The 10365-nt window shown below is 46.1% G+C and overlaps 1 protein-coding gene across 1 annotated transcript; it reads right to left on the minus strand.

Moving 5' to 3' along the window:
• Window positions 1-8859: 8859 nt before the first annotated feature.
• Window positions 8860-9249, minus strand: LOC144607415 (histone H2A-like). The gene has a single exon (XM_078424268.1). It carries the CDS (start codon window positions 9247-9249, stop codon window positions 8860-8862), a length of 390 nt encoding a protein of 129 aa, XP_078280394.1.
• Between the last annotated feature and the right edge of the window lie 1116 nt (window positions 9250-10365).

The following is a 10365-nucleotide window of genomic DNA, read 5'->3' on the forward strand; positions in this document are numbered from 1 at the left end:
CCTTGTCACATTATTGCATCCATTTATTTGTCACATTAATGCTACCTTTTCCCTGCAAAATTGTTGCCTCCATTTCCCTGCCACATTATTGCCTCCATTTCCCTGTCACATTGTTGCTTTCATTTCCCTGTCACATTGTTGCCTCCATTTCCCTGACACATTATTACCTTCATTTCCCAGTCACATTGTTGCCTCCATTTCCCTGTCACATTGTTCCCTTCATTTCCCTGTCACATTGTTGCCTTCATTTCCCTGTCACATTGACTCCTTCATTTCCCTGTTACATTGTTGCCTTCATTTCCCTGACACATTGTTGCCTCCATTTCCCTGTCACATTGTTGCCTCCATTTCCCTGTCACATTGTTGCCCCCATTTCCCTGTCATATTGTTGCCTCCATTTCCCTGCCACATTGTTGCCTCCATTTCCCTGTCACATTGGTGCCATAATTTCCTTGTCACATTATTGCCTCCATTTCCTTGTCACATTATTGCTTCCTTTTTCCTGCATAATTGTTGCCTCCATTTCCCTGTTACATTGTTGCCTCCATTTCCCTGTCACATTGTTGCTTTCATTTCCCTGTCACATTGACTCCTTCATTTCCCTGTCAAATTGTTGCCTCCATTTCCCTGCCACATTGTTGCCTCCATTTCCCTGTCACATTGGTGCCTTAATTTCCTTGTCACATTATTGCCTCCATTTCCTTGTCACATTATTGCTTCCTTTTTCCTGCATAATTGTTGCCTCCATTTCCCTGTTACATTGTTGCCTCCATTTCCCTGTCACATTGTTGCTTTCATTTCCCTGTCACATTGACTCCTTCATTTCCCTGTCAAATTGTTGCCTCCATTTCCCTGTCACATTGTTGCCTCTATTTCCTTGTCACATTATTGCCTCCACTTCCTTGTCACATTGTTGCCTTCATTTACCTGTCACATTGTTGCCTCCATTTCCATGTCACATTGTTGCCTTCATTTCCCTGTCACATTGTTGCCTTCATTTCGCTGTCACATTGTTGCCTTCATTTCCCTGTCACATTGACTCTTTCATTTCCCTGTCACATTGACTCCTTCATTTCCCAGCCACATTGTTGCATTCATTTCCTGTTGCATTGTTGCCTCCATTTCCCTGCCACATTGTTGCCTCCATTTCCCTGTCACATTCTTGCTTCCATTTCATTGTCACATTATTGCCTCCATTTCTCTGTCACATTGTTACCTCCATTTCCCTGTCACATTGCTGCCTTCATTCCCTGCCACATTGTTGGCTTCATTTCCCTGTCACATTGTTGCCTCCATTTCCCTGTCACATTGATGCCTCCATTTCCCTGTCGCATTGTTGCCTCCATTTCCCAGACACATTATTACCTTCATTTCCCTGTCACATTGTTGCCTTCATTTCTCTGTCACATTGTTGCCTCCATTTCCCTGTCACATTGTTGCCTCCATTTCCCTGTCACATTGTTGCCTTCATTTCCCTGTCACATTTTTGCCTTAATTTCCCTGTCACATTGACTCTTCATTTCCCTGCCACATTGTGGCCTTAATTTCCCCATCACATTGTTGCCTTCATTTCCCTGTCACATTGACTCTTTCACTTCCCTGTCACACTGACTCCTTCATTTCCCAGCCACATTGTTGCATTCATTTCCTGTTGCATTGTTGCCTCCATTTCCCCGTCACATTGTTGCCTTCATTTCCCCGTCAGATTGTTGCCTTCATTTCCCCCATCAGATTGTTGCCTTCAATTCCCTGCCACATTGTTGCCTTTAATTTCCATGTCACATTGTTGCATTCATTTCCCTATCACATTGTTGCCTTAATTTCCCTGTTGCTGCACGTCGGGGCGGGGCGGTCGTGGCCCCCGACATTGAAGCCCCTGCCCAGCAGAGAAAAATCTTATTTTAGGCCGCGCCGGATGTTGAGATGTCCGCGACCCAAGCCCAGTGATCCGGGGCGGGCGAACACGCTGCCGTTGCCGGAGCTCCCGATGTCGGCATCCACGCCGCCCGAGCCTAAGGCGAGTCGCAGCGCTCCCGCAGCCTCCGAAGACGGCCGGCTCCGGTGATGGTAAGTCCGGTCCGCGGGCTCTGCGAACCAGAGCCCTGGAGGCCGACAGCTCCAGGAGTTGGGCCGATGGTTGGCCGCAGCAGGAACGGAGACACAGCCCAGAAAACAAAGGTCGGGTCTCCGTTCGGAAGGGACACATATTTACAATTTTACAGTCCCCCCCTCCCCCCACATCCACACATAGTACACAAACACAAAAACACAACATCACTTCGACAATTAAGACACAAAAAAACAACAAAACACAAAGACAAATGGACCGCAGGTAAGCCGCAGCTGGTATGGCAGCGCCGCCATTTTGTGTCACATTGTTGCCTCCATTTCCCTGTCACATTGACTCCTTCAGTTCCCTGTCACATTGTTGCCTCCATTTCCCTGTCACATTGTTGCCTTCGTTTCCCCGTCACATTGTTTCCTTCATTTCCCTGTCACATTGTTGCCTCCATTTCCATGTCACATTGTTGCATTCATTTCCCTATCACATTGTTGCCTTCATTTCCCTGTCACATTGACTCCTTCCCTGTCACATTGTTGCCTCCATTTCGTTGTCACATTGTTGCGTCCATTTCCCTGTCACATTGTTGCCTCCATATCCCTGTCACATTGTTGCCTCCATTTCCCTGCCACATTGTTGACTCCATTTCCCTGTCACATTGAATCCTTCATTTCCCTGTCACATTGCTGCCTTCATTTCCCTGGCACATTGACTCCTTCATATCCCTGTCACATTGTTGCCTTAATTTCCCTATCACATTGACTCCTTCATTTCCCTGCCACATTGTTGCCTCCATTTCGATGTCACATTGTTGCCTCCATTTCGCTGTCACATTGTGCCTCCATTTCCCTACCACATTGTTGCCTCCATTTCTCTGTCACATTGTTGCCTCCATTTCTCTGTCACATTGTTGCCTCCATATCCCTGTCACATTGTTGCCTCCATTTCCCTGCCACATTGTTGCCTCCATTTCCCTGTCACATTGTAGCCTTCATTACCCTGCCACATTGTTGCCTTCATTATCGTTACATTGTTGCCTCTATTTCCCTGTCACATTGTTGCCTTCATTACCCTGCCACATTGTTGCCTTCATTACCCTGTCACCTCGTTGCCTCTATTTCCCTGCCACTTTGTTGCCTTCATTACCCTGTCACATTGTTGCCTCTATTTCTCTGCCACATTGTTGCCTCCATTTCCCTGTCATATTGTTGCCTTCATTTCCCTGTCACATTGTTGCCTCTATTTCCCTGTCACATTGTTGCCTCCATTTCCCTGACAAATTATTACCTTCATTTCCCTGTCACATTGTTGCCTTCATTTCCCTGCCACATTGTGGCCTCCATTTCGCTGTCACATTGTTGCCTCCATTTCCCTGCCACATTGTTGCCTCCATTTCTCTGTCACATTGTTGCCTCCATTTCTCTGTCACATTGTTGCCTCCATATCCCTGTCACATTGTTGCCTCCATTTCCCTGCCACATTGTTGCCTCCATTTCCCTGTCACATTGTTGCCTTCATTACCCTGCCACATTGTTGCCTTCATTACCGTTACATTGTTGCCTCTATTTCCCTGTCACATTGTTGCCTTCATTACCCTGCCACATTGTTGCCTTCATTACCCTGTCACCTTGTTGCCTCTATTTCCCTGCCACTTTGTTGCCTTCATTACCCTGTCACATTGTTGCCTCTATTTCTCTGCCACATTGTTGCCTCCATTTCCCTGTCATATTGTTGCCTTCATTTCCCTGTCACATTGTTGCCTCTATTTCCCTGTCATATTGTTGCCTCCATTTCCCTGACAAATTATTACCTTCATTTCCCTGTCACATTGTTGCCTTCATTTCCCTGCCACATTGTGGCCTTCATTTCCCTGACACATTGTTGCCTCCATTTCCCATTCACATTGTTGCCTCCATTTCCTTGTCACATTATTGCCTCCATTTCCTTGTCACATTATTGCCTCCATTTCGCTGTCACATTGTTGCCTCCATACCCCTGTCACGTTGTTGCCTCCATTTCCATGCAACAATGTTGCCTCCATTTCCCTGTCACGTTGACTCCTTCATTTCCCTGCCACATTGTTGCCTCCATTTCCCTGGCACATTGTTGCCTTCATTTCGCTGTCACATTGTTGCCTCCATTTCCCTGTCACGTTGTTGCCTTAATTTCCCTGTCACATTGACTCCTTCATTTACCTGCCACATTTTTGCCTCCATTTCCCCATCACATTGTTGCCTTCATTTCCCATCACATTGTTGCCTTCATTTCCCTATCACTTTGTTGCCTTCATTTCCCTGTCACATTGGCTCCTTCATTCCTCTGTCACATTGTTGCCTCCATTTCGCTGTCACATTGTTGCGTCCATTTCCCTGTCACATTGTTGCCTCCATTTCCCTGTGACATTGTTGCCTCCATTTCCCTGTCATATTGACTCCTTCATTTCCCTGTCACATTGTTGCCTTCATTTCCCTGTCACATTGACTCCTTCATTTCCCTGTCACATTGTCACCTCCATTTCGCTGTCACATTGTTGCGTCCATTTCCCTGTCACATTGTTGCCTCCATTTCCCAGACACATTATTACCATAATTTCCCTGTCACATTGTTGCCTCCATTTCCCTGTCACATTGTTTCCTCCATTTCCCTGCCACATTGTTGCCTTCATTTCCCTGCCACATTGTTGCCTTCATTTCCCTGTCACACTGACTCCTTCATTTCCCTGCCACATTGTGGCCTTCATTTCCCTGCCACATTGTGGCCTTAATTTCCCCGTTACATTGTTGCCTTCATTTCCCCGTCAGATTGTTGCCTTCATTTCCCCCATCAGATTGTTGCCTTCAATTCCCTGCCACATTGTTGCCTTTAATTTCCATGTCACATTGTTGCATTCATTTCCCTATCACATTGTTGCCTTCATTTCCTTGTCACATTGACTCCTTCATTTCCCTTTCACATTGTTGCCTCCATTTCCCTGTCACATTGTTGCCTCCATTTCCCTGTGACTTGTTGCCTCCATTTTCCTGTCACATTGACTCCATGATTTCCCTGTCGCATTGTTGCCTCCATTTCCCTGTCACATTGTTGCCTTCATTTCCCTGCCACATTGTTGGCTTCAATTCCCTGTCACATTGTTGCCTCCATTTCCGTGTCACATTGACCCCTTCATTTCCCTGTCACATTGTTGCCTTCATTTCCCTGTCACATTGACTCCTTCATTTCCCTGTCACATCATTGCGTCCATTTCCCTGTCTCATTGTTGCCTCCATTTCGCTGTCGCATTGTTGACTCCATTTCCCTGCCACATTGTTGTCTCCATTTCCCTGCCACATTGTTGACTCCATTTCCCTGTCACATTAACTCCTTCATATCCCTGTCAAATAGTTGCCTTAATTTCCCTGTCACATTGACTCCTTCATTTCCCTGCTACATTGTTGCATTCATTTCCCTGTCGCATTGTTGCCTCCATTTCCCAGCCACATTGTTGCCTCCATTTCCCTGCCACATTGTTGCCTCCATTTTCCTGTCACATTGTTGCCTCCATTTCCCTGCCACATTGTGGCCTTCATTTCCCCAAATTCATTTCCCCAATTGGACGAAATTCAGTCACCCACAGTCCAACTATAAAAGCATTAAAATAGGCAGATTACACAATAAAGCATTAAAATAATCAAATTACACAACCCCAAAAACACTCAAAAAAAGAAACATCCATCAAAGAAACATCCATCACAGTGAGTCTCCTCCAGTCCTCTCCTCACTGTGATGGAAGGACACAATGTATTTTCCCTTCCCCTGCCGTCTTCTCCTGCGGTCAGGCTGTTGTGATTCCAGGCTGCGCCGGACGGTCCGCAGCGTGCCGACCCAAGCCCCGCGATCCGGGGCGGGTGAACACACTGCACGTCGGGGCAGTCGTAGCCCCCGACATTGAAGCCCCCGCCCAGCAGAGAAAAATCCTATTTTAGGCCGCGCCGGATGGTGAGATGTCTACGACCAAAGCCCAGCGATCCGGGGCAGGCAAACACGCTGCCGCTGCTGCTGCCGGATCCTCCCGATGTCGGCATCCACGCGGCCCGAGCCTAAGACGAGTCGCAGCCGCTCCCGCAGCCTCCGAAGACGGCTGGCTCCGGTGATGGTAAGTCCGGTCCGCGGGCTCTGCGAACCAGAGCCCTGGAGGCCGACAGCTCCAGGAGTTGGGCCGATGGTTGGCCGCAGCAGGAACGGAGACACAGCCCCGAAAACAAAGGTCGGGTCTCCGTTCGGAAGGGACACATATTTACAATTTTACAGTCCCCCCTCCCCCCCACATCCAAACATAGTACACAAACACAACATCACATCGACAATTAAGACACAAAAAAACAACAAAACACAAAGACAAATGGACCGCAGGTAAGCCGAAGCTGCTATGGCAGCGCCGCCATTTTGTGTCACATTGTTGCCTCCATTTCCCTGTCACATTGTTGCCTTAATTTCCCTGTCACATTGACACCTTCATTTACCTGCCACATTGTTGCCTTCATTTCCCCGTTACATTGTTTCCTTCATTTCCCCGTCACATTGTTGCCTTCATTTCCCTGCCACATTGTTGCCTCCATTTCCATGTCACATTGCTGCATTCATTTCCCTATCACATTGTTGCCTTCATTTCCCTGTCACATTGACTCCTTCCCTGCCACATTGTTGCCTCCATTTCGCTGTCACATTGTTGCGTCCATTTCCCTGTCACATTGTTGCCTCCATATCCCTGTCACATTGTTGCCTCCATTTCCCTGCCGCATTGTTGACTCCATTTCCCTGTCACATTGAATCCTTCATTTCCCTGTCACATTGTTGCCTTCATTTCCCTGGCACATTGACTCCTTCATATCCCTGTCACATTGTTGCCTTAATTTCCCTATCACTTTGACTCCTTCATTTCCCTGCCACATTGTTGCCTCCATTTCCCTGTCACATTGTTGCCTTCATTTCCCTGCAACATTGTTGCCTTCATTTCCCTGCCACATTGTTGCCTTCATTTCCCTGACACATTGTTGTCTCCATTTCCCTGTCACATTGTTGCCTCCATTTCCTTGTCACATTATTGCCTCCATTTCCTTGTCACATTATTGCCTCCATTTCCCTGCAACATTGTTGCCTCCATTTCCCTGTTACATTGTTGCCTCAATTTCCCTGTCACATTGTTGCTTTCATTTCCCTGTCACGTTGACTCCTTCATTTCCATGTCACATTGTTGCCTCCATTTCGCTGTCACATTGTTGCGTTCATTTCGCTGTCACATTGTTGCCTCCATTTCCCTGCCATATTGTTGCCTCCATTTCCCTGTCACATTGAATCCTTCATATCCCTGTCACATTGTTGCCTTAATTTCCCTGTCACATTGACTCCTTCATTTACCTGCCACATTGTTGCCTTCATTTCCCCGTCACATTGTTTCCTTCATTTCCCCGTCACATTGTTGCCTTCATTTCCTTGCCTCATTGTTGCCTCCATTGTTGCATTCATTTCCCTATCAAATTGTTGCCTTCATTTCCCTGTCACATTGACTCCTTCATTTCCCTGCCACATTGTTGCCTCCATTTCGCTGTCACATTGTTGCCTCCATATCTCTGTCACGTTGTTGCCTCCATTTCGCTATCACATTGTTGCCTCCATTTCCCTGTCACATTGTTGCCTTAATTTCCCTGTCACATTGACTCCTTCATTTACCTGCCACATTGTTGCCTCCATTTCCCCATCACATTGTTGCCTTCATTTCCCATCACATTGTTGCCTTCATTTCCCTATCACTTTGTTGCCTTCATTTCCCTGTCACATTGGCTCCTTCATTTCTCTGTCACATTGTTGCCTTCATTTCCCTGTCACATTGTTGCATCCATTTACCTGTCACATTGTTGCCTCCATTTCCTTGTCACATTGTTGCCTCCATTTCCCTGCCACAGTGTTGCCTTCATTTCCCTGTCACATTGTTGCCTCCATTTCTATGTCACATTGTTGCTATGTCACTGCAGAAATACATCTTTATTTCTGCACTCAAAACCGCTGACAATACTATTGACCATCTTAACTGTGTGCTGCAACTTCTTTGTTTGATTACCACATCCATTTGAGCATCAACATTTCTTGATTGTTATTGAAAAATACTTGGTCCTGTATTCTCCTCTAATTTTTCCATGTTGTACGCCACCTGCTATTCTACTGTCCACTTGTTCAGCTTGTCCACTTGAAGCCTGTTTTTATATCTTCCTTGTTAGTCATGGTAAAATTTGACCCCTGTAGCAGGATCTCTCCCAGCATGTGCTCACCACCTTCTGACATTGATCGTTTAATGGAACATCCTGGCAAACTAATGTTAACCACTCACTTAAAGAATATTCCTTTAACAGGAGAACCAAGGATCTGTGTAAACAAGGAAATAATGGAAAATAATTGGTGGATTCTACTACCCCGCGCAGCAGCCAGACACTGGTTCGACCCTGACCTCGGGTTCTGTCTGTGTGGACTTAGCACATTTTACGTGACAACGTAAAATCACCGCTCCTCCCACATCAGAAAGATGTATGGATTTGAAGAATTGCTCTTTAAATTACCCAATGTATATGGGCATGTTGACAAAGTGGGAGAACATGGAACACTACGGTGAATGGCTGACCAATAGTCAGCATGGACTCGATCCATGCCGGATCTATAAACGATAGATTTATCTATTAAAATATATTACACCAGGATAACTCTTTAGGGATTGGTTTAGTGGCTCTGAAAAGAGCCTTTTGTGTCCAGATGGGTTTTGATGATGTCATTTAGATATAAACTTTGCTCTGCTGGCCGGTTTTCTTGGGCAGTAGTACAGCCTGGATGTTGGGCAAAACCCCACCCTGGGCAATGGTGACCCCACCCAACAGTTTGTTGAGCTCCTCATCATTGCGGATGGCGAGTTGCAGGTGGCGGGGGATGATCCTGGTCTTCTTGTTGTCGCGGGCCGCGTTCCCCGCCAGTTCCAAAATCTCCGCTGTCAAGTACTCGAGTACCGCTGCTAAATAAACCGGAGCGCCAGCACCAATGCGCTGAGCATAGTGACCTTTTCGTAATAGTCGATGGATTCGACCAACAGGGAATTGCAAACCGGCTCGGGAGGAACGGCTCTTAGATTTGGCGCGACCTTTCCCACCAGTTTTACCTCTTCCTGACATCTTCGCTCCACTCCACAGAAAAGCGAATGAACCCGAAACTGCGGATGCAGCTTCTTTTTATAGATTCATCACAGATAGAAGCTGGAGCCGTTTTTCATTGGTCAATTATGTGTTTCCCTTTGTTTCTGATTGGCCTTCTACAGCAGACTAATGGTGAAACGTTCCTGAATTTCAGCCAATGGAAATCGAGACCTTATCTATCCCTAATTAGCATATGGTATCCAACTGAGAAGTTGACACTTTCTCTTTCTTCGACGCCATCTGACACGCTGAGTATTTCGAGCGGTCTAAGAAAGACTGGATAGACTCGGCTTGTACTCGCTGGAATTTAGAAGATTGAGGGGAGATCTTATAGAAACTTACAAAATTCTTAAGGGGTTGGACAGGCTAGATGCAGGAAGATTGTTCCCGATGTTGGGGAAGTCCAGAACAAGGGGTCACAGTTTAAGGATAAGGGGGAAGTCTTTTAGGACCGAGATGAGAAAGTTTTTTTTCACACAGAGAGTGGTGAATCTGTGGAATTCTCTGCCACAGAAGGTAGTTGTGGCCAGTTCATTGGCTATATTTAAGAGGGAGTTAGATGTGGCCCTTGTGGCTAAAGGGATCAGGGGGTATGGAGAGAAGGCAGGTACAGGATACTGAGTTGGATGATCAGCCATGATCATATTGAATGGCAGTGCAGGCTCGAAGGGCCGAATGGCCTACACCTGCACCTATGTTTCTATATTGACCCTTATTTAGTGCCTGACCCAGAGAAATTGCGTGATATTTCCCAACTTCCAGAACTCAATTCCATGGACATCATGGCATACCTGATATCAACGGTGAGTCCATACATGGCAAATAATTTCCAGGCATACAAGTCATCGGAGGCTTACAATCAATTTGCAAATGGTTGGTTGCACGGCACAAGTGTATATATTCCAAAGAATCGTCCACAGTTACGAGTGGTGTGTGGAAAAATAAGTTTTCTACCATTTGTTTATGCTATTTGCAAGTTTTTAATCAGGTTCATAGACCCGTTCGATAAACTTTTAGTGACGTTTAATTTTAATAGAATGTGCACTCGACTATAAATAAACATTTGGATTTTTGTACTAGTTTCTATGTAATCGG

Source organism: Rhinoraja longicauda, chromosome 28 (genome assembly GCF_053455715.1).
Source record: "Rhinoraja longicauda isolate Sanriku21f chromosome 28, sRhiLon1.1, whole genome shotgun sequence".
Classification (NCBI taxonomy): Eukaryota; Metazoa; Chordata; class Chondrichthyes; order Rajiformes; family Arhynchobatidae; genus Rhinoraja; species Rhinoraja longicauda.

Bases quoted from the DNA above. Each gene is read 5' to 3' on its own strand.
- LOC144607415 (XM_078424268.1), bottom strand. From the start codon at position 9,249: ATGTCAGGAAGAGGTAAAACTGGTGGGAAAGGTCGCGCCAAATCTAAG.